Source organism: Zingiber officinale, chromosome 4B (genome assembly GCF_018446385.1).
Source record: "Zingiber officinale cultivar Zhangliang chromosome 4B, Zo_v1.1, whole genome shotgun sequence".
In the NCBI taxonomy this organism is placed as follows: domain Eukaryota; kingdom Viridiplantae; phylum Streptophyta; class Magnoliopsida; order Zingiberales; family Zingiberaceae; genus Zingiber; species Zingiber officinale.
Window position 1 is genome coordinate 54,323,543 of NC_055993.1, and position 27,901 is coordinate 54,351,443.

Here is a 27,901-nt window from a genome sequence, read left to right on the forward strand (position 1 = left end):
CTAGCAACACATTATTACTACCCAAGTTACAAGAAATGTCGAGATCCAACATCACCTTGTGACTACTAATTGTGACTCCTCACAATATGTGACAATGTCCTTCTATCCTAGACATCTAGATTGATCAATATGAGGCATAGACTGTGTCATCCTCTAATCAATCTAAATCTTGAACTCTAAGTAGACACACTAAATCATATGAGCTCAATATCCCATATTGACTCATTTGGGCATGGCCATGCACTTCGTGGTCTCACTCTATCAAGAATACCGATGTCGCTCCCGTCATATGGGAGGGATAGATCCCATCTATATCACTCACATCCCTCTACATAATTCGTTATATACCCAGTAATCACCTTTATAGTCCACCCAGTTACGGGTGACGTTTGACGAAACCAAAGTACATAACTCCTTATGTAGGGATCCATGGTGTCTTCAGGTCTAAGGACTAGTAGTCTTACTAATAGCCATATGAGAAAGTATATGACACTCATATAACAATCCCTGATACTTTCTCATGGCGGGTCATTCAGTATACATTCTCTAATGTATACCCATGTGTCAACTTGATATCTCTATATCCATGACTTGTGAGATCAAGTCATCGAGTAGACCTACATGCTAGTCTTATTGCATTAACATTGTCCCTGAATGTTAATACTCGACTAGGAATGATTAAGAGTAGTGTTCCCTATATCATCTCACTATCGGTTCAACTAACCGATTCATAAAGGTGAGGACCATCTACTCAAGGACATTATTATACTTAGTTTATTTGGCACCAATACAAGTAAGTATAATAACCAAAATCCAAATGTCTTTATTAATATACAAGAATATGATACAATGAGTCCATACAATCATCAAATGATTGGCTCTAGGGCTCTAACTAACAGTTATGTGTACCTGATGACACATAAGTCAGAATCCTTTGAAAATTTCAAAGAATTCAAGAATGAAGTACAAAACCAGCTTGGCAAAAGTATTAAGATACTTCGATTAGATCGAGGTGGTGAATACCTTAGCCATGAGTTTCGTGACTATCTAGCTGAGTGTGGGATTCTATCTTAATTCACTCCTCCTGGAACACCACAGTGGAATGGTGTATCCGAAAGGAGGAATCGTACCATATTAGATATGGTACGATCTATGATGAGTCACACAGATCTTACTATGTATCTTTGGGGCAATGCTCTAGACACAGCAGCCTTCATTCTCAATCGAGTTCCATCTAAGGCTATAATAAAGACACCATATAGGATATGGACTGGGAGAGATGCCCAGGTGTCTTTTATGAGGATTTGGGTTGTGAGGCTTACGTTCGACGTCAAGTCTCGAACAAATTTGCACCCAAATCTGACAAGTGCTATTTCACTGGATATCCCAAGGAAACGAAGGGATATTATTTCTACATTCCCAGTCAACACAAGGTAGTTGTGGCTAAGACTGGGGTATTTCTAGAAAGGGACTTTGTTTCTAGAAAGACTAGTGGGAGTACGTTCGATCTTGAAGAAATTCAAGATATGGACCATAGCACTAAAGCCTCGATGGAAGTTGAACTGGAACCACAAAGTGTTATGGATGATGTTGTTCACAAGGATTTGAGGAACCACAACCAGTTCAAGTAGACCTACCTCTTCGCGGATCTTATAGGGTACGTCGTCAGCCTGAGAGATACTCATTTCTCTTGTCTGACCATGATGACGTTGTGCTCATTGAGGATGAGCCTACCTCCTATCTGGAAGCTGTGTTGAGTCCAAATTCTGAGAAATGGCTAGAGGCCATGAGATCCGAGATGGAATCCATGTACAGTAACCAAGTATGGACTTTGGTTGATCCAACTGAAGGGGTCAAACCCATTGGGTGTAAGTGCATCTTTAAGAGAAAGACTGACATGGATGGACTTATTTATAAGGGTCGCTTGTTAGCTAAAGGTTTCAAGCAAATTCATGGTATTGACAATGATGAAACCTTTTCTCCAATAGCGAAGTTTAAGTCCATTCGGATCATGCTTGCTATTGCAGCATACCATGACTATGAGATATGGCAGATGGATGTCAAAACTGCGTTTCTGAATGAAAACCTGCTCGAGGATGTGTACATGACACAACCAAAGGATTTTGAAGATCCTCAGTATACTGGCAGAGTATGCAAGCTGCATAGGTCCATTTATGGACTAAAGCAAGCTTCTCAGAGTTGGAATCTTCAATTCGATGATGCGATCAAACAGTTTGGTTTTATCAAGAATGAAGATGAACCTTGTGTCTACAAGAAGGTTGTAGGGAACACAGTTGTCTTCCTTATATTGTATGTTGATGACATACTACTCATTGGGAAAGACATCCCTTTACTACAGTCTGTCAAGACTTCGCTAGGGACTTGTTTCTCAATGAAAGACTTAGGTGAAGCATCCCGCATTCTAGGCATACAGATCTATAGAGATAGATTTAAAAGGTTGCTTGGCCTAAGTCAAGTACATATATTGACAAGGTACTCCTTCGGTTTGCCATGCAGAACTCCAAGAAGGGATTTCTGTCGATGTCACATGACATGAGTCTTTCGAAGACTCAAGGTCCCTCTTCTAGAGAGGAGAGAGACCGCATGGATCAGATCCCTTATGCCTCAGCCATAGGATCTATCATTGTAACGCCCGCCCTCCCTGCTACTCTAAGGGACGGGGCTACTTACTTACTTAACTATTCCAGGATACATACATATTCAAAAATTCTTTCTTATAACATAAAGCAGCGGAAATGTCATAGAGTTATACTGGAATGTAACGTAAATACAATGGTTCATGTCAAACATAACAAAACATTATAGCAGGTCTTATTGGTCTCAGCCGAGCCACTGCCACACGCACCTCCTTGCCTCCCCTGCAGCTCCCTTAGGTCATCCATCCCTTGCCTTTATCTGTGGTACAAGGAAGTAAGCTATGAGCACACGAGCTCAGTAAGATTCTTTCCTACTCACAAAAATCCGTATCTCAAGCAAAATTATACAAGCATATCATCAATGAAAACATAATCATCAATATGTGAGCATAGTTTCTTATCATAACATATCCTTATGAAACATGTTTCTAACATATCATAAACAAAGGAATCATATGAATTAGATCATGAGAAGCATAACATATCATGGAACATAGAAAGAGACATATCATATATGAATGGGTGCATTATGCAAAAATGTCTTTTTTTTTAAAACATATGCCATGTCGAGTGCAAGATGTCTTTATACATATCTTTTAATATTTGAACATAATATCATCATCATGAGGGCCCGGATTGTACCACATACATACATAAATGCGCGCAATCCCTAGGACAGGGTAGCTAGCCTCGAACCTACTAGGGATCTAGACCCGTTCATAGTCCGTCGGTCTAGGGGCGTACTAAGGAGCCCATCCCTTTTTACTAGACCCGTTCATAGTCCCTCGGTCTAAGGGCGCTTATGGAGCCCACCCTTGGTACAAGTCATACAAAGTAAAGTACATGTCATGCATATCATATCATTATAATCGTCATATCATATCATCATAAGGTCATGCTCTTGTCTTAACAAGAAGAGTGCTCTTAATCCCAACTTAAGGGAAGCAACTCTTTGCCATTTTCTTATCATATCATAAGGAATGCATTCTTGGCACATGGCCATCATATGAAATCATTATCATGCTTGGTTCCTAAGCTTACATAGATGAGCATACAACATATTGAAATCATACATGCTTGTGTACATAATCATCATAAGGATCACATCATGCATATTTCGTACATACATAATCAACATGTGACTGATCTTATCATAAATCATGCATACTTAAACCTAAACATATCATAAGGAAAATTCATGGCTTGCTAAGTTTAAGTTTAAAACTTTCTTGAATTCTAAGTCATAGTCATGGCCGAAAGTTCATAACAAAGAATACTCCTAAACAACATACAACATGAATACTTAGCAAATCTCATAACATATCATAAGAAGTCTATGAACATACTAAATTAGGTTTCGAGTTTCATGAACCCTAACACTTTATCATAGCCGAAACATCATATAACAAGGAGTAAAACTTCCAAGCAAAATATGAACATAAATACTTAGCCAAATTGATAACATATCATAAGGAAGTCTATGAGCATGCTAGCTTAGGTTTTGAACTTCATGAACCCTAAAATCTGATCATGGACGAACCTTCATAAGCCAAGAATATAAACTTCTAAACAACATGTAACATGAACACCTAGCTAATTCCATCATATATCATAGAGAAATCTATGAGCATACTAAATTAGGTTTGGAGCTTCATGAACCCTAAGGATTAATCATGGCCGAAACTTCATCATGTAAGAAATGAATTTCTAAGCAACGTATAAGTATAAGTTTCTATCCCATTTTATAGCATATCATCAAGAAGCCTATGAGCATACTAACTTAGGTTTTGTGCTTCATGAACCCTAAAAGTTATCATAGCCGAAACATCATGCAACAAGAAGTAGACTTCTAAGAAATCTTTTAACATGAATACCTAGCAAATTTGATAACATATCACAAGGAAGCCTATGGACATGCTAAATTAGATTTGGAGCTTTAAGAAACCCTAAATCACTATCATGGCCGAAACTTCACAACTAAGAAATAAAATTATGAGCAACATGTAAACATAAATCTCTTAGTTAATTTCATTACATATCACATGGAGGTCTATGAGCATACTAATTTAGGTTTTGAGTTTCATGAACCCTAATATTTCCATCATGGCCGAAACTTCCTCAAGCAAAAACATAATTTCTAAACAACATATGAACATGAATCTCTAGCCAATTTCATAACACATCCTAATTAATTCCATGAGCATGTTAGATTAAGGTTTAAGCCTCATAAACTCTATATTTTTATCATGGCCGAAACTTACAAAAGCAAGAACACAACTTCTAAACAACATATGAGCATGAATCTCTAACAAATTTCATAACACATCATAAATAAATCTATAAGCATGTTAGATTAGGTTTTAAGCCTCATGAACTCTATACTTTTATCATGGCCGAAACTTTCTCAAGTAAGAACACAACTTCTAAACAACATATGAACATGAATCTCTAACAAATTTCATAACACATCATAAATAAATCTATAAGCATGTTAGATTAAGGTTTAAGCCTCATAAACTCTATATCTTTATCATGGCCGAAACTTACAAAAGCAAGAACACAACTTCTAAACAACATATGAACATGAATCTCTAACAAATTTCATAACACATCATAAATAAATCTATAAGCATGTTAGATTAGGTTTTAAGCCTCATGAACTCTATACTTTTTATCATGGCCGAACCTTATAAAAGAAAAGAAGGTCAATAAACATCTTAATAAGAAGATCAATTTAACATCACACACATAATTTCTTTTCTAACTAAATTCATATCATAACCTACTAAAGTACATAAGCATGGTTTCTTCTCTTCATTTTATTTCTAATTCTAAGAGTTCAAATCTTTCGAGAATACCGTAAGCAACTTGTACCATAGGTGAGGGAATACTTACATCCTTATTTGCTTAAGGAAAAGGAATCTTTCTTGTGGAGCCTTCCTAGAGAGGGGTCTTCTTTGTTTTTTTTTGTTTTGATTTCGGCAAGGAGAGGTGGGGGAAGGTCTTGGTCACGGTGAGGAGGAGGAGGGAGGAGGAAGAGGAGCAAATGAGTTTTCCTCTTTAATTTTCCCTTTTATTCATCATGAGAGGAGGAAGGGAAAATGTACTTTTCCTTCTCCTTTCTTTTTCTTCTCCTTAATGAGAAGAGGAAGCAAGAATCCTCTTTTCTTTTGAGAGGGGGAAGGCAACTCTAACTTCTCCTTCTCAATGAAAAATCTCTTTTCTTACCCTTAACTATATTGTCACTTCTTTCTTTAACAATAATTTCTCTTGGTCTATTGGTTAACACATGCATATATCTAGTAAGAGATCCAAGGTTCAAGCCTTGGTCATCTCTCTTTTTGGTTCTAGTTTATTTTTATTCTTTTTGAAATTTTCACATAAGGCCTATTTTTATTCATGATAAAAATATCTAAAATCTTGCTAAGTACTCTATGGGTGTTACAATCATGTACGCCATGCAATGTACTCGTCCTAATTTCTTGTATGCTTTGAGCATGACGAGCAGATACCAGTCAGATCCAGGTGAAAGTCACTGGATAGCAGTCAAGAATATTCTTAAGTACTTGAGAAGGACTAAAGAATATTTCTTGATATATGGAGGCGATAATGAGCTAGATGTAAAGGGTTACAGTGATGCCAGCTTCCAGACCGACCAGGATGATTATCGATCACAGTCAGGGTTCATGTTTTGCATAAATGGTGGTGCTGTGAGCTGGAAGAGTTTGAAGCAGGACACAGTTGCTGATTCTACAACAGAGGCCGAGTATATTGCTGCATCAGAAGCAGCAAAGGAGGCAGTTTGGATCCGCAAGTTCATTACTGAGCTTGGGGTAGTTCCTAGTATAGCTGATCCCATAGAGCTCTATTGTGACAATAATGGAGCAATAGCACAGGCTAAGGAACCTCTCTCACACCAGCGAACCAAACACATACTACGACGCTTCCATCTCACTAGAGAGATTATCGAGAGAGGAGATGTGAAGATTTGCTGAGTACCCACAGAGGCTAACATCGTAGATCCCTTGACCAAGGCTTTGGCACAGAGAAAGAATGATGGTCACACTAGGTCATTAGGCCTTAGGGCCTTCACTGATTGGCACTAGTGCTAGTGGGAGATTGTTAGTTAGAGCCCTAGAGCCAATCATTTGATGATTGTTGTATGGACTCATTGTATCATATTCTTGTATATTAATAAAGGCATTTGTTTTGGTTATTATACTTACTTGTATTGGTGCCTAATAACTAAGTATAACAGTGTCCTTGCGTAGAAAGTTCTTACGTATATCAATCGATTGGTTGAATCGATAGTGAGATGATATAGGTAACACTACTCTTAATCATTCCTAGTCAAGTATTAACATTCAGGGATAATGTTAATACGACGAGACTAACATGTAGGTCAACTCGATGACTTGATCTCACAATTCATGGATATGGAGATATCAAGTTGACACATGGGTATGCATTAGAGAATGTATACTGAATGACCCTCCATGAGAAAGTATCATAGATCGTTATATGAGTGTCATATACTTTCTCATGTGGTTATTAGTATGACTACTAGTCCTTGGACCTGAAGTCATCATGGTTCCCTACATAAGGAGTTACGTACTTTGGTTTCATCAAACGTCACCCGTAACTGTGTGGACTATAAAGGCCATTACTGGGTATGTAACGAATTATGCAGAGGGATGTGATTGATGTCGATGGGATCTATCCCTCCTATATGACGGGAGAGACATTGATATTCTTGATAGAGTGAGACCACTAAGTGCATGGCCTTGCCCAAATGAGTCAATATGAGATGTTGAGCTCATTTGATTGAGTGAGTCTACTTGAGATTCAAGATTTAGATTGATTAGAGGATGACACGGTCTATGCCTCACATTGATCAATCTAGATGTCAAGGATAGAAGGACACTTGTCATATATTGTGAGAAGTCACAATTAGTAGTCACAAGGTGATGTTGGATCTCAACATTCTTATAACTTGGGTAGTAATGATGTGTTGCTAGATACCACTCATTACTTATGCTTCTAAATGGGTTTAGGAGCATTGCCAACATTACAAGAACCTATAGGGTCACACACAAAGGGCAATTAGATGGAGATTAAGTTCATTTGATGAACCTAAAGGATTAGGTTCATGTGATGAACCAAATTGGATTAAGAGTAATCCAAATTGAGCTAATTGAGTTGGACTCAATTTGGTTCTTGTGTTAAGTGAGTCTAATTTGGACTTAGACTCATTTAATTAATTTAATTCAATGAATAGAGATTCATTAAATTAAAATTGACTTGAACCAATGGTTAGATTAGATAAACCAAGGGAGAGAAGTGGTCAAGTTTGACTTGACTTGAGAGGAAGATGAAGGGTCAAGTTTAACTTGACCATTTGCCACCTTATTGGTGAGTTGACATTAAGTGGGCTTATGATGATGTGCCACATCATCAAGACCACTTCATGGTGTGCCACCTCATGAGGGAGATCAAGAGTTTTTGACTCTTGAAATTCCATGGAGTATATAACTCCTCATGAAAAGTGGCCGGCCACTTTTTAGTGCTTGTGGAGTTTCAATTTTGTTTTTGTAACTCCATCTTCTTCCTCAAGCTCTCATCTTCTCTCCCTCTCCTCCACCATTACTGATCTTCTATGGTTACTAGCACATCCTTAGAGGTTCACTCCATCGAGTTGTTCGTGTGGATACACATAGAGGAGTATCTACTTTGATACTCTCGAGATCCGGCGAACCTTGGACGAGCGGGATTACGCGAAGGGCTTCGCATCAATAGCAACCTCTTTATATTGTAGATCTAAAGTAGATATAGGCTTAGAAACATGTATATGAAATTTTATTTCTTCGCACGGATCCGTGGCATGGGAATTTCGGGGTTTTCGCAACGTAAAAAGCGGTTTTTGCGGCCCGAAAAACCCAACATGTACCCTCTACTCTCATAGAATTGTGGAATGGGTGTAGCACATGTGCTGAAGGGAGACACTGATAAGTTGGAATCATGTACAAAAGTTCGCTTGTTTGTGGGTTATCCTAAAAGAACGAATGGTGGTTTATATTATAGTCCTAAAGATCTGAAGGTCATTGTTAGCACCAATGCCTGATTTTTGGAAGAGGACTATGTAATGAACCACAAGCTTATGAGTAAAATTTTTCTTGTAGAAATAAGAGAAGACGCGTCTATTTTAGTACCAACGGTACAAGATGAGATACCATAAGAAACTGCAACATGTGTCACAAATGATGCACTATTACAAGCAGTGTCACATCGTAGTGGGAGGGTTGTTCGGCAACCTGATAGATTCATGTTTTTGGAAGAGTCTTTGTACTTGATTCTTGGTGAACATGAACTTGATCCCTGCAAATATGATGAAGCATTCCAAGATAAATATGTCGCATCTTGGCAAAATGCAATGAACTCTGAAATAGAATCTATGTATTCTAATCAAGTCTGGGAGCTTGTAGAACCACCAAATGGTGTAAAAGTCATTGGGTGTAAATGGGTCTACAAAAGAGAAAGAGGGATAGACGGGAAGGTAGAAACCTTCAAAGCAAGGCTTGTTGCAAAAGGGTATACTCAGAAAGAGGGAATCGATTATGAGGAAACCTTTTCGCCAGTAGTCATGCTTAAGTCTATCCGAATTCTTTTATCTATTGCCACTCATATGGATTATGAGATTTGGCAAATGGATGTCAAGACAGCTTTCCTTAATGGAAGTCTTGAAGAAAACATCCATATGAAGCAACTAGAGGGATTCATTGCGAAGGGCAAAGAGCATCTTGTATGTAAGCTCAATCGTTCTATTTATGAACTGAAGCAAGCTTCAAGATCTTGGAACACCCGGTTTAATGAAGTGATCCAGTCTTATGGATTCATTCAGTGTTCGGATGAGTCTTGTGTATACAAGAAGAGTGATGAAACGTGGTGGTATTTCTTGCACTATACGAGAAGATATTTTGCTCATTGACAACAATGTCAAAGTGTTGTCAGACGTAAGGGTATGGTTGTCCAAGAAGTTTGATATGAAGGACTTGGGAGAATGTGGATATATTATTGGGATCAAAGTAATAAGGGATCTCAAGAAAAGAATATTGGTTGCTACTCGGAATACCGTTCTAGTTCCCTTGTATAAAAATTTATACAAGCATAGAACTATCCTAGCTACCCATGTGTTCTACTGAAGTTAAATTTGAATTGCAAACGATGCTTAACATTATTAATCCAAATTGTCCTTCGGAAGTTAAACTTGGATTGGAAACGATACTTAACATTTTTACTCCAAGTTTAACCGATGTGATCTTCCTATGTTAAACCATATTACAGAAGTTAATCATATATCTATTTTAAAGATCGGCTTCCAGGTTAAACATGGCGAGGCACTAGGCCTTCTTGGGTATGGGATCATCCACCACTTCCTGGACAAAGCCTTTCAAAGAAATCAGATATTTAACTTCTTACAGTAAACTAGGTTTAACGATAGAGACCTCAATAGATACACATTATCGAAACATGAAATTGAAAAAATAAAATCGATAACAAAATGATAACCTAAAACCGATAACCTCTTATGTTTGGTTTTTCAAGATCTATACAAAAGATGAACTGGTTATGATGCAGAAACTAATAACTAGTTATACCTTTTGTAGCTTATAGACCTCTTGATCTTTTGCTATATTCCTCTCCTTCTCTTGGACGTCGTGTGGTCGACGATCTACCAAGATGAAATCCACCCAAGCTCTTTCCTTTGCTTCCAAGTTTCGGCCACCTTCCACCAAAGGATACTAGGATGCAATACCTCTTTCACTTTTTTCTTCTTCTTCTCCAAGCAACCGGCCACTAATGTCTCTCCAAAGCTTGATGCCGCCAGCCACAAAGAAGATGAAAAGGAGAGAAGGGAGAGTCGGCCACAAGGAATAGAGAAGAGGAATAAGAGATGTATATTCTCACATAAGGCACTACCTCCTCTTCTTTTATATTCTTTGGTGATTGCAAAAAATGAATGTTTTATAACAAAAAATAAAACTTCCTTTTCTATCATGGCATGGCCGGCCACAATCTTGTGCTCCGAGCAAGGAAAGATTTTTTTAAAAAAAATAAAATCACTCTTCTAAAATCCTTTTTGTGGATAGTTATAAAAGGAATGTTTTATAAATTAAAATCACTCTCTTTTAAATCCTTTAATGGATATCTATAAAAGAAAAGATTTAAAATAAAACTCCTTTTATATCATGGTTACAAAAAAGGAAAGTTTAAAAAATAAAACCTTTCTTTTAAACATTATAGATAACTACAAATAAGGAAAGATTTCAAATCTCTCTTTTAATCCTTTGTAGAAAGCTATAAAAGGAAAGATTTTTAAAATTTAAAACTCTCTTTTAAAATCATGTGGAAAACATCATAAAAGGAAAGTTTTTAACAAAATAAAAACTTCCTTTTAATTTTCTTTTCTTCTATGGTCGGCCCCTTGCTTGGGCACCAAGCAAGGCTTGGTCGGCCCTAGCTTGAGCTCCAAGCTTCGCTTGGTCGGCACGTTGCTTGGGCTCCAAGCAAGGATGTTACCGACCCCTAAGCTTGGTTATGAAGCTGGGCTTTGGATAGATATAAGGCTTTATAAATAAGAGGCTACAATAGGGACCGAGAAGAGTAGTTGGTTTTGGTCTCCCCATGAGCTTGAGCTACCCGTGTTCGCCCCGAACACTCAACTCAAGTTCATCAATAATAGCTCATACCACTAAAGAGTTATTATTGCACTACCATACCAATCTGATATTACAATATGAGCTCCTTCTTATCATGACCTATATTTAAGATATCAAATGTCCACTAATTAAATGAGTTACAGACAACTCACTTATTTAATATCTAGCTCAAAGAGTAGTACCACTCAACCTTATCATCATGTCGGACTATGTCCACCTGCAGGATTTACATGGCAATCCTTATGAGCTCCTCAAGGGGACATCATCAACCTAGATTACTAGGACACAATTTTATTCTATAATCAACAACACACCATATAAATAATATCATTTCCCAACTTATTGGGCCTATTGATTTAACAATCTAAATCTCACCCTTTGATAAATTAAACAAATAAATATTAAGTATACTTGTTTATTATTATATCATGATTAAGAGTACGTAATTCCATAATAACAGAGGTTTTGTTCTTTTATGTAGTCAGTATAAAAAGAAACTACCTTAAATGGTCCTGCTTAATACACTCATAGTGTACTAGTGTAATTTTATAGTCAAGATAAACTAATACCAAATTACACTACAACCACTCTAATGGTTTATCCCATTCCATCTTAGTTTTGAGCTACTATTTATAATTTATAAGGAACTGATAATATGATCTTCTGTCTGTCACCTCACACCATGTTATCTACAATATAAATTAAATAGACAACTACACTTAGCATAAATGTAGACATTTGACCAATGTGATTCTTATTTCAAAATAAATATTTATACAAAAAGCTAGACTTTTACTATACACTCTAACAAAGAATGTTGTACTTATCTCAAGCTTCATACATCGATACTATCCTAGCTCGTTTTAGCATGCAAAACTCTAAGAAAGGTCTTTTACCTTTTCGGCATGGAGTAAATTTATCTAAAAAGATGTGTCCTAAAACATCAAAGGAGATAGAGGACATGAAGGCAGTTCCTTATGCTTCGGCTGTAGGAAGCCTAATGTATGCAATGCTATGTACGAGACCGGATTTCTATTTTGCCATGGCCATGGTTAGCAGATATCAAAGTGATCCAAGACAGGGACATTGTACTACCGTAAAGAATATATTAAAGTACCTAAGAAGGACTAGAGATTATACGTTGGCTTACTAGGCAGATGATTTGCTCCTTGTGGGTTACATGGATTCGGATTTCTAATCAGATAGGGACAATAGTAAGTCAACCTCAGGATATGTGTTTACTTTGGGAGGTGGATCCATAACATGGAGGAGTGTTAAGCAGAAATACGTTTCGGACACCACCATGGAAGCTTTGTTTGTGGCAGCCTCTGAGCCAGCCAAAGAAGTTGTATAGCTCAGAAACTTATTGATGGACTTAGATGTGATTCTCGGTTAGCCCAAAATTATCACAATTTATTGTGATAATAGTGGTGCAGTAGCAAACTCAAAGGAACCATGAACCCATAAGGCAAGTAACACATTGAGCGCAAGTACCACCTGATACAAGACATCGTAAAGCGATGAGAAGTTGTTGTCGCCAAGATTTCATCATAAGATAACCTGGCAAATCCTTTCACTAAGGCCCTTCCGGCGAGAGCTTTTGATTGGCATAGTGAGGGGTTGGGAATCAGATGTATGGCAACATTTATGGCATCATAGTCTTTTAATATAAGTGGAAAATTGTTAGGATGTATACTAAAAGCCTAGCTTTTTGTATAAACATTTATTTTGAAATAAGAATCACATTGGTCAAATGTCTTTATTTATGTTAAATGTAGTTGTCCATTTAATTTATATTATAGATAACATGGTGTGTGGTGTCACACAGAAGATCATGTTATCAGTTTCTTATAAATTATAAATAGTAGCTCGCGACCAAGATGGATAGGGACAATCCATTGGAACGGTCATAGTATAATTTGGTATTAGTTTATCTTGAATATAAAATTACACTAATACATTATGAGTGTATTGAGCAAGACCATTTGAGGTTGTTCCACTACAAGAAAAAAGCCTAACAACAACGGTTTTTCACCGTTGTCGTAGCCCCTTTCGGAATGTTGTTAAAGGCCGTGTTGTTAAAAGGGGTGCCCAAAGACAACAGTTTTTAACCTTTGTCTTTGAAGGCAAAGACAACAGTTTTACAAGGGTGAAAAATCGTTGTCTTTTCCTTCAAAGACAACAGTTTTTCACCGTTGTCTTTGAGCGTCTACCTTTAATAATAGGGTCTTTAACAACAGTTTTAAACTATCTATGACAACGGTGAAAAATTGTTATCTTTTTTAGATAAAAAATAAAAAAAATTAATACACAATTTTCTAATATTATAAATCATTCAAAATACTAAATTTCAAAATAAAATTTAATATACAATTTTGTAACATTAAAAAATAATATCTATAACATTCTAAAGAAATTTCGTAAGCAACCAACAAAATTTCATAAGCAACTAACAAAATGATAACACTATTAAAATAAAGGTAGAACAATATAACACGAGATTTTCTAATCTATTTTGACTGTTAAACTTTTGCTCCTAATCTGTTTCAAGGACCGCAGCGCTGCTACGGTGCTCTTCATGTATAAGCTCTGCATATATTTAATCTCCTCCAACTCCGGAACCCTCCCACCTAATTGTGCAGACTTTGGCACTCCATTTTGTCCATCGCATTCTGCTGAAATTGACAGGTTGTTGCTGGGGAAGAGGTGGTCGAGCATAGCCACACACTCCTTCACGAGTTTGTATAGGAGATCAGTTGTAAAGAATGGCTGCTGCAACACCTTTTCGATGAAGGGCTGCCTGATAAGTGCTTCTGTTCTCTTGTCATACTTCTTTAGTATTTTCACTAGACCTGGATTCATCACAACAAGAATAATAAACCATCTAAATGAGTGCACACATTTAAAAAAAAAAGAACCAGAAGAAAGGACAGAACAATTAATCAATAAAAGGACAGAACAATTAATCAATAACACTCAGATAATTGTAAACTATAATTGGGCTCTGATCATGACTATGCTAACATGAGTTTCCTTGTTAAAAAATTAAGAAATAATGGTTTTGGAGAAATTAACAAACAAGACATGTAATATCTAAAACAAATGGGAGAGTTTGATACCTAAATAAAATCAACCTTGTTCAGTCAATGTAAAATCAGTTAAACTGCATTAGTAGTAGGCAAATAACATAAAATTTTCTATTGTGGAAGTTATAATGAGAGTGGATTGATTGTTTCACCAATGACAAGAGAAATATTACTGTGTGATTTGAAGAAGAAATCCAAACATCTATTCTGCTGAATGCTAATTTATCATAACCTAGCAAAACAAATTTACCAAGCTACTCCAACGCCCTTCTTAATCAATCTGATCAATTAGTAAACATGATTGTAGAATAAAACCCATAAATTGCCTCTGAAGCGAAAGTGCTAAGTTTATATTGGACTGAATGTAATTCATACACCATATGGATTGTTTGCAATGAAAATTACAAGCTCCAAAAAAAAACAAAGGTTTGGAACATAAAGGGATATCAATCCATCACAACTTACATTGTTTAGAGGATCCACAGAAGTGTATTAATTTATATGTTAGAATACTTAAAATAAGCTACAGTGAAATCTTTAATGTGTACCATGGACTACATAAGAATAGATCAAGAAAAAGTTGAATTCTTACGGAAACTTACCCGTGTAGTTAATTATGTGATCTTCTCCCTAACCTTTACTTTCCTTTGAACATTCTTCCTTGATAGTGATCTTCGAAATTATATTAATTGTCAAGATGCATGCTATAAAACTATTCAAACAATCACTTAGATAAAGCACAAACAATCACTTTGTTTGTGCTTCAAGATCCTACAAAGATTGAATTGCACATGGCAAAGATGTCATCAGCCTGCAAACTTCTCGCTTAAATCAATTTCCAAACATGAAATACTAGTAGTGATATTGAACTATTTTTCTAGTTGTCAGTCTTTCTTGCAAAGGATGCAGTTTAATTTTCATTGACAGATAACATGTTGCATAAATACTTGACTAGCTGTAATATGAGTATGAAGTACTCGGGGATTAACTGTTGGAGTTATCTTTCAAATGTCGAATTAATGGAGAAGGACCTAACCTATCATAGTTTTCAAATAAAACATCTCAATAACCTGGGAAATGATGGGATAAAATGATTATCATGGCAATTTTTATTAAACAAAAAGAGATTCCTACTTACATTGCAGGATAAGCCTATGAGTTTTTTGAATTAGATGATGATGCAGATTGACTTCCTTTTGTTTCCTTGACATTCTCGTTCATATCAGGACAATCTTCATTTTTTGGGTTCAAGGTACTTGAATCCATCTTCTGGACCTCCTCTTTTGTGTATATAAAAATCTGACGGACCATAGCACAAAATTCCCTGCAGAAAATTATACAACACCAGTTGTCAACATATCCACTTTATACATAGAAAATGGAAGATATATATACATAAGAGAAGAACATTAGGAATGTTGAAGCATGCTTACTGCCAAGGGTCATCTCCAACAAGCATCATATCATCCTCATTATCAGTAAATACAATCATCCAATTTTTATTTGGAGCCATCAATTCTCCTTTGAATTCAAATAGCTGATCTAACTCCTCGATCAATTGGTCATAACCATCAAACTTTGTCAAGTCAACAGATCTTCCAAGTGCAACACCCTGCTTATGAACCTGATATCAAAATGGAAACAAAATCATCTTCTCCAATAAAAAAGTGGTACATTCTATAGCATGACATTCTTGATCTACTAAGGGACTGAATGGAGATGGACACTACACATTAAGTCAAATCTAAAAATGTGATTTAAAATCATTGGATCTTGCATATACACCAAAATTCAAAAAGCAAAGGAACTAGAAAGATATTAATCAGTCAGAAGTGAAGAACTAAATGGGTGTTACTGCAAAAGGGAGAAATCATTTGATTTTAATGGAAGTTATCAGTTCTAGCATAGGCAGCATAAAGACTGTTGAAGAGTCACAGAGAAGTGGAAGTTATCCTAATTGCATTCAATCAAAACTAGAACCTAACGAAATTTTAAGAACAAGACAAAACAAGAATTAAACAAACTAAAATGCATCAAATTAAACCTAACTCTTGGTTGAAGCAATTCATCGAACACGTTGTAGGCGTGAAACTAATTAAACGTAATTAATGCAATTTAAACATGAAAGATCAAATTAGCTACAAGCATTAACAATAAGCATCAACACAAGTAAATTGACAATAAACATAAGAGAAACTAAGCTAATCCTATCCAACCACAATCCACACTTCAATTCTTGAATACCAACGACTACCCTTCGCCATCACACGAAAGGCCCGGCTCGGAACCCCTAAAACCGTTGGACAGTAGCTCACTCTGCTGGTCGCTGCACTCTTCGACACAAATGGGGACAATGAACGAATCCTCCAGCGAGAACCCCTCTGCTGGAACCTGATCGAAAATGGAGATGAATCCATTTGCTGCCTTCTTCTTACTGCCGCCTGAACCCCAGAAGGCAGGAGTGAAGAAAGAACATCCGGAGGTGAAGGTTCTTGCCGGAGAACCCCTCCGGCAAGGTGGAGTTGGTCGGATCTGCCGCCGAAGGTTGCTGCCCCTTGCCGAGTTGTTGCTGCCGCTCGCCTCTGGAATCTGAGAAGAAGAAAAGAGTGGACTGTATTGGCTGGCCGGCCGGCGGCAGTGAAAGCAAAGGAGAAGCCGCCGGCCAGAGAGAAGAAAGAAGAAGGAGGCGCGGTGTGGGGAGTTGTCGCCGCTGCCCTAGCTTGGCGCGAGGAAGAGAATCACGCGAGAAGAGGGATTCCAGGGTTCTGTTCCGTGCGTGAGGAAGAAAAGGGGAGGTGGGTTTTCTTAATGGGTTCGGGTTTTGGGTTAAGGGGAGGAATCCGAATCCAATAACCAATAGGATTAAAAGTAAACTTTTGGATTTTGGATATTGGGTATAGAAGTTGAGATTTCGGGTTAATGGGATCCGGATCCATTAAGAGGATGAAATTGGACTTTTGAAATTGTGTTTGAAGAGTGGAATTTTGGATTGGATTTGAATTAGAGCTCCACTTCTTGAATGAACCCTTGGATGCCTTAAGCTCTAGATCAACGGTCCAGATCGCTTTAAATCATGATGAAAGGCTGGATCACTTAGATCTGAATGAAGGGGCAGGATTTCACTGGATCTTGATCAACGATCCACATTAATTTAGCTTGATCTTCCTCATTTGACCTCCAAATCAAGCCAAATTTGATCCGGTTCAACTCTAATCCATGGTTCTTTGAATTTCCTACAAAACCACATCAAAATATGCAATTAAATTCCATAATTTATAGAAAATTTATAATTAAGTCCAAAATGAATTCCTACTCACAAAATATAATATAAACACCAAATTAAGCTTGTGAGAAGGTAAAAATACTAAGTCTAAGAGCCAAAATAACTAATAAAAATGCTCATTATCAGTGACCTAGCCTCACGCGAACAAAAAAACTCTTTGTTCATGAGTTTTTTTTCATGAAGTTAAAAAAACTATTATTTTTTTGGGATTCAACAACATTCAATAGACAACAGTTTAATAAAACTGTTGTATATTATCATGTAAGCAACGCTAAAAGACAACAGTTTTTTAAAACCGTTGTCTTTGATATACATTAGACAATAATTTTTTAAAAATCGTTGTCTTTGACATACATTAGACAACAGTTTTTTAAATATCGTTGTCATTTAAAAAAAATTATGGTGAACAACAATGGTTTTCAATAAAACCGTTGTTAAATGGAAAAAAGACAACAGTTTCTCGAAAAACTGTTGTCTATTAGATGTGGTTAAATCTAAAATTTCTTGTAGTGTTCTTTTTATACTAACTGCATAAAAGAACAGGACCTCTGTTATTATAGAAGTGTGTGCTCTTAATCCCGATATAATAACAAGCACATATACTTAGTATTTATTTCTTTAATTTATCAATGAGTGAGATTTATTCAGTTGGATCAATAGGCCCGATAAGTTGGGAAATAATATTATATATATAGTGTGTTATTAATTATAGAAGGAAACTGTGTCCTTCTAATCTATGTTAATGATGCCCCCTTAAGGAGCTCATGAGGATTGTCATGTAAACCCTGTAGGTGGGCCTATTCCGGCATGACAATGAAGTTGAGTGGTACTACTCTTGGAGCTAGATGTTAATTAAGTGAGTGTCAGTAACTCATTTAATTAATTGACATTCGATATCTTAAACACAGGGAGATTAACACACTCATAATAAGAAAGAGCCCATAATGTAATATGGGATTGGTGCGGTAGTTCAATAATAACTCTTTAGTGGAATGAGTTATTATTGATGAACATGAGTTAGGTGTTCGGGTCGAACACAGGAAGCTCAATCTCATCAGGAGAACAAAACCAATTTCTCCTCTCGATCCCAGTTGTAGCCTCTTGTAACGACCCGCCTTCTACTACTAGGCTGTAAGGCGAATCGCTACGGTTATGGCTAAACTATGCTGTGCGAAAGACTGGGCTAATTAAAATTTTTCTACTAAACTGATCAAAACTTAATGCTCTGGGTGTACCTAAGAGTTGTACACTTGCTAGGGGAGGTATTTACCACAGGTAACATCCTCCGGACCGATCCACAGACCGATCTGCTGACACTGGTACGGTCACAAGACCCTGGATCGGTCGGCTGTCCGATCCCGAAGCTGCATCGCTTCTGTCCCCAGCTGGATCGGTCTACCGACCGATCCAGGAGTGTCCTGATCAGTCGGCACGACTGATCCAGGTATGTCTGGATCGGTCGGCTGACCGATCCAGGAACCTGGAAACCGGGGACTCGCTACTGTGTTGTACTGGATCGGTCGGCTGACCGATCCAGGAGGATACAGTAGCATACTGTATCTGGCTGGATCGGTCGGCCGACCGATCCAGTGACACAGCCAGGCCCTGATCGGTCGGGAGACCGATCAGAGTCTGATTTCACCCGGGGAACTCTGATTTCCAACACTTTGGCGTGCCGAAACCCCACATAACATCTAACTAATGCATCATAAACTATTCTAACAACATGTAATAACATTTTAACGACATAAACTAGTAATCTAGCTTAACATAGGGCATAGTTTAGGAATTCGTGGCAACACACAACTAAGAGTGCCTAGAACATGAAAACCCAAACCAATAACTAAACTGCTAAAGTAAATGCTAAAGAGTCCAATGCTCAATTTGCTACGTCCCCTAAGGACCCTTGATTCCAGTTCCATACACACCCACCATCTTTGCATTGCCCTCCAGCTTCCTCTACTAGTCCATTTTCCTTTTTCCTGTATCTGCAGTATAAGGAAAATAGTATCTGTAAGCCAAAAAGCTTAGTAAGAAACCATCTACCTCACAAAAACATGCGACGATGCAAATATGCTTTGAAATCATGCTGTTTAAAACATATGCTGAATGTACTGAATAAACTGAGCATGGCATGGCATATAAGCATACAATCATGGCACAACATATAAGCATGGCATAAGCACTGAAGCATGGCAAAGCAACCAAATAAACACTGGACTGAATATAGCTAAACTAACTGAAACTAGATCTGTACTGGAAACAAACTCAACTAGCATAATTGGTTTTGAGTTTTTGAAATCTAATACATAATAGGTGAAAATACTAAACATGTTGTTGGGCCCGGCAACTGTACTTGCTGTGCGCGCATCCCTACTAGACCCGGGGTTGCAAGTCCCGAATTTAGCAGGGTTGTCTAGGCTATCTGAACCTAGGGACGACTGTGGGAGTCCAACCCAATGGATATTTAATCCAGTACAGTGCCACTGAAAATAAAATACTGATATCTATAACTAACTGATATAACATGTTGTTTCTAGGTTATCTGAACCTAGAGGCGACTGTGGGAGCCCACCCATTGGACCGTAGTCCCATAAAACTGAACTAAACTAATGTGCTGGTTTAAATGCCTCTAATGCATCTAACTGAGCTATTAAACATAACTGAGGTGGTATTTAGCTACACTAACGTTTTACCGAACACTTGGTGTGCTCCAACTCTCTCCTCTAATAGAGAGATCACCTCTAGGCACCAGACAACGTCTAGAATCTCCAACTAAAGGGGAACAACGTGTCCGGCCCGTCTAGAGGTGTTCAACTAGATCCCTAAATCCTCGAGGAGGGTTAAAACACACCCTATGTGCCGAAAAACCTGCATATAGCTAAATCTAACAGTATGCAATCAAACAAAAGCTATTATACTGCAGGTGAGGGGTTTCTTACCTCTTGATCGTAATTTCTTACGATTCTATTCGCTAGAGTTCCGGTGGAGGTGATCCTCTCGACGATCCGATCACGTCTTCGCGTTCCTCTCTCGGAGAAGAACCTCTTTCGTGTTGGAGTCGTCGCCGGAAGGTGTACCGATGGACCTTGGGCTTGGTGTGCCGTGCGTGAGGAAGAGGAGAAGAAGAGGGCGCCGGCGTGAGGGTTTGAGAGGAGAAGGTGCCGAACCAAAATAATAATAACCCAACTCCAACTTAAGTTTATTATTTATATTAAGTGGTTTACTGAACCCAACTCTAATATAAATATATTTGGTTCTCCTTTCTTTCAGCACGGCCCTGCTGGGTTCACCGGTTACTAATCTTATCTGTAAACCATAGGTCTCGGGTTCGATTCCCGCCTAAGCTATTTTACGGTTCTAATTATTTTTGCTACTTCCGATACTCGGAAAATTCCGAAAAAATATCTAAAAATTACAGAAAAATCTTAGAATGACTCTAAAATAGTTTTGAGAATTTTCGGGCGTTACAATCTCCCATACCTTATAAAAAGTTCATCCTCGAACTTAGAACAATTCTGGGTACTTCTGTCTCATGCTGGCCTCTGTCTCCCAAGTCGCCTCTGCTGCTGTGTGATTTTGCCAACTGACTTTGACTAATGGTACTTCCTTGTTCCGTAATTTCTTTACTGCTCGGTCTATTATCTGAATAGGCCGACTGTCATAGCTGAGACCATCACGGACCTGTACCAACTGGGGCTCAATCACCTGGGTGGCGTCTGGGATATGCTTCTTCAGCATGGAGACATGAAATACGTTGTGGACGACTAACATCTCCTGAGGTAGCTCTAACTCATATGCTACCTTGCCCACTCTCTTCGTGATAAGGTATGGTCCCACATATCTGGGAGCTAGCTTGCCCTTCTTCCCAAAATGCATGACTCCCTTCATGGGAGCTACTCTGAGGAAAACTGCATCTCCAACTGAAAACTCTAGGGGTCTGCGTCGTGTATCAGCATAGCTTTTCTGGCGGCTCTGTGCTGTCTCTATCCTCTGGCGGATCTGCTGGATGGCTGCCGTGGTATCTGCCACTAGATCTGTCTGAAGCTCTAGTTCCTTCTGTTCACCACTCTCATACCAACAGATTGGTGATCTGCACCTCCGCCCATAGAGTGCCTCATAAGGTGCCATGCCGATAGTGGCCTGATAACTGTTGTTGTATGCAAATTCTGCTAAACTCAGATATTTGCACCAACTTCCCTTGAAGTCTAGGGCACACGCTCGGAGCATATCTTCGAGTACCTGATTTACTCGCTCCGTCTGACCATCTGTCTGAGGATGGAATGCTGTGCTGAATTTCAATTTGGTGCCCAATGCTGACTGTACGCACTCCCAGAAGTGTGATGTGAATCTGCTGTCTTTGTCTGAAATGATGGTTCGTGGGACTCCATGTAGTCTGACGATCTCCTGGAGATACAACTGAGCTAGCTTCTCCATGGAGTAGGATATCTTGATAGCTAAAAAGTGGGCTGATTTAGTCAATCTGTCGACTATTACCCAGATGGCATCAAAACCATTCGTGGTTCTGGGTAGCCCCACTATGAAGTCCATCGAGATATCCTCCCACTTCCATTCTGGGATCTGTATAGGTTGCAGAACTCCTCCTGGTCGCTGATGTTCTGCCTTGACCCTCTGACAGGTGAGGCAGATGCTAACATATCTGGCGATGTCTCGCTTCATCCCGGGCCACCAAAAACGTTTCTTCAGGTCTTGATATATTTTGGTGGAGCCTGGATGCATCGCATAGGGAGTCCTGTGAGCCTCCTCTAAAATCTGTCTCCGTAGCTCCTCCTGATCTGGAACTCAGAGTCTATCACCAAAATACAACGCCCCGCTATCGGACACTCTGAATTCTCTACTTTCTGATTCTGTTAGCCCTTGCTTGATTTTCTGAATTTCAGGGTCCTGATCCTGAGCTAACTGAATATCACCAAGCAAGGTAGACTCTAAGGTCATAGTAGAGAGCTATCCGACGACGAGTTCGAGACCAAAATCCGCGATCTCCTTCTGTAGGGGTGGTGACATGGCTGCTAGAGATAATAAGGTAGCGCTGGATTTTCTGGTAAGTGCATCTGCTACCCTATTGGCTTTCCCTGGGTGGTAGAGGATGTCTATGTCGTAATCTTTGACCAGCTCTAGCCACCTGCGCTGTCGCATATTCAGATCCTTCTGAGTGAAGAAGTACTTCAGACTCTGATGATCTGTATACACTCTGCACTGAGCTCCATACAAGTAATGTCTCCAAATTTTGAGAGCGAACACTACTGCTGCAAGCTCAAGATCGTGAGTAGGGTAGTTCTTCTCATAATCCTTGAGCTGTCTGGAGGCACTGCTCCTAATCCCAATTTAGAGGCGTCACTATATATATCGAAGCTGTCTGTATTTTCTGGCAGTGTCAGAATAGGTGCACTAGTCAATCTCCTCTTGAGTTCGCTGAAGCTGTTCTCGCAGTCCTCTGTCCACTGAAATTTCTTGTTCTTCCTGGTGAGAGCTGTCAGTGGGGAGGCTATCCTGGAGAAGTCCTCTACAAATTTTCTGTAATATCCTGCTAATCCCAGAAAGCTCCTGATCTCGCTGGCGTTCTTAGGTCTCCTCCAGTTACTTACTGCTTCTATCTTGCTGGGATCTACCATAATACCATCCTTTGAGATGACGTGACCCAGGAAGGACACTTGATTTAGCCAAAACTCGCATTTCGTGAACTTGGCGTATAGCTGGTTCTGCTGAAGGGTCTGCAATACTAGTTTCAGGTGCTCTGAGTGTTCTTCCTGAGTTCCTGAGTAGATAAGAATGTCATCGATAAACACAATAATAAACTTATCTAAATACTCCCTGAATACCCTGTTCATGAGATCCATGAATGTAGTTGGAGCATTTGTCATGCCAAAAGGCATGACTACGAACTCGTAATGTCCGTATCTGGTCCTGAATGCTGTCTTCGGTATATCACCCTCCTTGACTCTGACTTGGTGATATCCTGATCTGAGGTCAATTTTTTAGAACACTGCTGCTCCCTTTAACTGGTCGAACAGGTCATCTATTCTGGGAAGAGGATACCTGTTCTTGATCGTGACCTGATTCAGTGCTCTGTAGTCTATACATAGCCGCATGCTTCCATCCTTCTTCTTCACGAATAGCACAGGCGCTCCCCATGGTGAGTGACTAGGGCGTATGAAGCCCTTGTCAAGTAGCTCCTGTAGCTGCTCATGAAGTTCCTTCAGTTCTGCTGGAGCCATGCGGTAGGGCGCTTTGGAAATAGGATTGGTGCCGGGGAAGTGCTCTATCTCAAATTCAATCTCCTTGGCTGGTGCTAGGCCTGGTAACTCTTCAGGGAAGACTGCTGGGTAGTCACATACAACTCGGACCTCTGTTAGCTGTTGGTCCTCGTCCTGGCTGGTAGTGACTACATGTGCTAGGTACCCCGTACATCCCGAATCCATCAACTTCTGTGCCTTCATAGCTGAGAGAAATTTTCTGGCTTTTCTCCTTGGTTCTCCGATGTACTCGAACTGTGCTTCTGCTTCGGGTTGGAATACGACTTTCTGTTTACGGCACTCTATGGAAGCACCATATTTGATCAGAAAGTCCATCCCAAGGATGACGTCGTAGTCGGCCATTTCTAGCAGGATCAGATCACAAAAGAGTTTCCGATCTGCTATAATGACTGGCACTGCTCTGAGCCAGTGCGTCGATGCCATGACCTCTCCTGAAGGTAGTGCCGTCAGAAACTGACCACTGAGTATCTCTGGGGGTATTTCTAATTTCTCGGAGAACACCCTGGCTATATATGAATGGGTTGCCCCAGTATCAAATAGAACAGTAGCACTATACTGAAAAATGCTAATCTGACCTGTGACGACTGTCGAGGCATTTGCTACGTCCTCTCTAGTGAGTGAGTAGATCCTCGCATTCGCCATAGCTGGAGGGGCTTCTAATCGGCCCTGGCTGATGAGTGGACCTTCTAGAGCGGCCTGCATCTGATGTAACTGAGCTGGCTGGCCTGCATACTGGATCTGCGGTGGCTGAGGAAGACCGGTCTTGTTCGGGCACTGCTTGGCCATGTGCCCCTCTTGTCCACATTCAAAGCATCCTCGTGTGCCCTTGCGACAAACCCCTGGGTGGAATCTCCCACAAGTGGCACACTTTGGATAACTGGGTCGCTTGCTAGATGGTCCTCCTTTTGAGTCACTCTCTGATTTGCGCTTGCTGTTGGAGTTCCCTTTCCAGTTAGAGCTGTGGCCTTGCTGTTTTTGAGTGTGAGAGTTTCCTTGGCCCTTGGACTCTGAGGAGACTTGCTTCTGCTGCCTCATGCTGTTCTGGTAATGCTCTGTGGTCAAGGCACTGCTCACCAATTCCTCTGTGGTTTGTGGCCTATGTATGCCACCAGCCACGTTTACTGCTATCTCAGGCCTCAGCATCTTGAGCATCAACCTGATCTGTTCCTTTTCTGTGCTGACTAGCTCTGGGCACAGACGAGCCAACCTGTTGAATTTCTTCACGGCTTCCTCAACTGATAGGTTGCCCTGACGAAACTCAGTGAACTCGTCATAGTGGCGGTTTGTAACCCGCATATGAAAGAACTCCTCAAAGAATTCTTTCTCAAAGTCGGCCCATGTCATCTGGTTCACTGGGCGCTTCGTTCTGATTCTTTCCCACCACATGCGTGCGTCTCCTGTCAGGCAGAAGGAGGCACACTTCACCTTCTCGTGTTCTGGCCAGTCCAGAAGCTCCATCGTGCTCTCCAGTGTTTTGAACCAGGCTTGTGCATCCCATGGTTCACTAGTGCCTGAGAAGTTCTCTGGCTTGACTCGCTGCCACTGGATCAGATAGGCTTCCTTTCTTGGCTCAGCTGCTGGGACTGCTGGTGTTGGTACTGGTGCCGGTGTTGGCGCTGTAGGCTGAGCTGGTGGAACCTCTAAGACTTCTGGAGTCGTCAAATTCGGTTCCGGGGTGACTGTGGGGGTATTCTGCTGATTAGCCTTTAAGGTGGCTATTTCCTGTTGCTGTTCAGCTAGTTGCTGCTGTAACTGAGCCACTAATGCTGTAAGGTCTGGAGGAGGCACTGAACTGCCTGCCTCTTGTTGGGGCTCAGTAGCTAGTGCCCTTCTAGCTGGGCGTCCTCGTGCCATTTCTAAAGACATAGAGAACATAGGTGTAACTAACACTATCACAGTCATCTAACTACTGATATCATGTTTTAACTATCACATATTACAAGCAGTAGGTATATAAACATGAACTGTAATAGTAAACAAGAAGCATAAATAAAGTAGAGGTGTTCTTACTTGGAAGCTGTAGGCACAATGCTGATGTGTGTGTAGGAAGTATGGAGCACGGCTCTGATACCACTCTGTAACGACCCGCCTTCTACTACTAGGCTGTAAGGCGAATCGCTACGGTTATGGCTAAACTATGTTGTGCGGAAGACTGGGCTAATTAAAATTTTTCTACTAAACTGATCAAAACTTAATGCTCTGGGTGTACCTAAGAGTTGTACACTTGCTAGGGGAGGTATTTACCACTGGTAACATCCTCCGGACCGATCCACAGACCGATCTGCTGACACTGGTACGGTCACAAGACCCTGGATCGGTCGGCTGTCCGATCCCGAAGCTGCATCGCTTCTGTCCCCAGCTGGATCGGTCTACCGACCGATCCAGGAGTGTCCTGATCGGTCGGCACGACCGATCCAGGTATGTCTGGATCGGTCGGCTGACCGATCCAGGAACCTGGAAATCGGGGACTCGCTACTGTGTTGTACTGGATCGGTCGGCTGACCGATCCAGGAGGATACAGTAGCATACTGTATCTGGCTGGATCGGTCGGCCGACCGATCCAGTGACACAGCCAGGCCCTGATTGGTCGGGAGACCGATCAGAGTCTGATTTCACCCGGGGAACTCTGATTTCCAACACTTTGGCGTGCCGAAACCCCACATAACATCTAACTAATGCATCATAAACTATTCTAACAACATGTAATAACATTTTAACGACATAAACTAGTAATCTAGCTTAACATAGGGCATAGTTTAGGAATTCGTGGCAACACACAACTAAGAGTGCCTAGAACATGAAAACCCAAACCAATAACTAAACTGCTAAAGTAAATGCTAAAGAGTCCAATGCTCAATTTGCTACGTCCCCTAAGGACCCTTGATTCCAGTTCCATACACACCCACCATCTTTGCATTGCCCTCCAGCTTCCTCTGCTAGTCTATTTTCCTTTTTCCTGTATCTGCAGTATAAGGAAAATAGTATCTGTAAGCCAAAAAGCTTAGTAAGAAACCATCTACTTCACAAAAATATGCGACGATGCAAATATGCTTTGAAATCATGCTGTTTAAAACATATGCTGAATGTACTGAATAAACTGAGCATGACATGGCATATAAGCATACAATCATGGCACAACATATAAGCATGGCATAAGCACTGAACTGAATATAGCTAAATTAACTGAAACTAGATCTGTAACTGGAAACAACTCAACTAGCATAATTGATTTTGAGTTTTGAAATCTAATACATAATAGGTGAAAATACTAAACATGCTGTTGGGCCCGGCAACTGTACTTGCTGTGCGCGCATCCCTACTAGACCCGGGGTTGCAAGTCCCGAATTTAGCAGGGTTGTCTAGGCTATCTGAACCTAGGGACGACTGTGGGAGTCCAACCCAATGGATATCTAATCCAGTACAGTGCCACTGAAAATAAAATACTGATATCTATAGCTAACTGATATAACATGCTGTTTCTAGGTTATCTGAACCTAGAGGCGACTGTGGGAGCCCACCCATTGGACCGTAGTCCCATAAAACTGAACTAAACTAATGTGCTGGTTTAAATGCCTCTAATGCATCTAACTGAGCTATTAAACATAACTGAGGTGGTATTTAGCTACACTAACATTTTACCGAACACTTGGTGTGCTCCAACTCTCTCCTCTAATAGAGAGATCACCTCTAGGCACCCGACAACGTCTAGAATCTCCAACTAAAGGGGAACAACATGTCCGGCCCGTCTAGAGGTGTTCAACTAGATCTCTAAATCCTCGAGGAGGGTTAAAACACACCCTATGTGCCGAAAAACCTGCATATAGCTAAATCTAACAGTATGCAATCAAACGAAAGCTATTATACTGCAGGTGAGGGGTTTCTT

At 39.8% G+C, this 27,901-nt stretch overlaps 1 protein-coding gene across 5 annotated transcripts; it reads right to left on the minus strand.

The window, feature by feature from the left end:
- Positions 1-2,853: 2,853 nt before the first annotated feature.
- On the minus strand, positions 2,854-17,215 carry LOC121975070 (auxin response factor 2A-like). 5 transcript variants are annotated; one of them, XM_042526444.1, is made up of 4 exons: positions 16,677-16,739; positions 15,894-16,084; positions 15,599-15,784; positions 2,854-2,916 (listed from the first exon to the last, which is right to left on the minus strand). In XM_042526444.1, exons 1-3 carry the CDS (start codon positions 16,722-16,724, stop codon positions 15,613-15,615), a joined length of 411 nt encoding a protein of 136 aa, XP_042382378.1. In that variant the 5' UTR covers positions 16,725-16,739; the 3' UTR covers positions 2,854-2,916; positions 15,599-15,612. The 5 variants fall into 5 exon arrangements, 3 of the variants coding, with proteins under 3 accessions (XP_042382378.1, XP_042382379.1, XP_042382377.1); XR_006110213.1 differs by lacking the exon at positions 2,854-2,916 and adding an exon at positions 13,812-14,226 and having other exon boundaries at positions 16,715-17,215; XR_006110214.1 differs by lacking the exon at positions 2,854-2,916 and adding an exon at positions 13,812-14,226 and having other exon boundaries at positions 16,705-16,723.
- Between the last annotated feature and the right edge of the window lie 10,686 nt (positions 17,216-27,901).

Excerpts from the sequence above, each read along its gene's own strand:
- LOC121975070 (XM_042526445.1), bottom strand. The coding sequence starts at position 16,877 with ATGGATTCATCTCCATTTTCGATCAGGTTCCAGCAGAGGGGTTCTCGC. Across the intron at positions 16,085-16,775 it reads AGAGTGCAGCGACCAGCAGA|GTTCATAAGCAGGGTGTTGC; the intron begins GTGAGCTACTGT and ends TTTTGATATCAG. Across the intron at positions 15,785-15,893 it reads GTTGGAGATGACCCTTGGCA|GGAATTTTGTGCTATGGTCC; the intron begins GTAAGCATGCTT and ends AATTTTCTGCAG.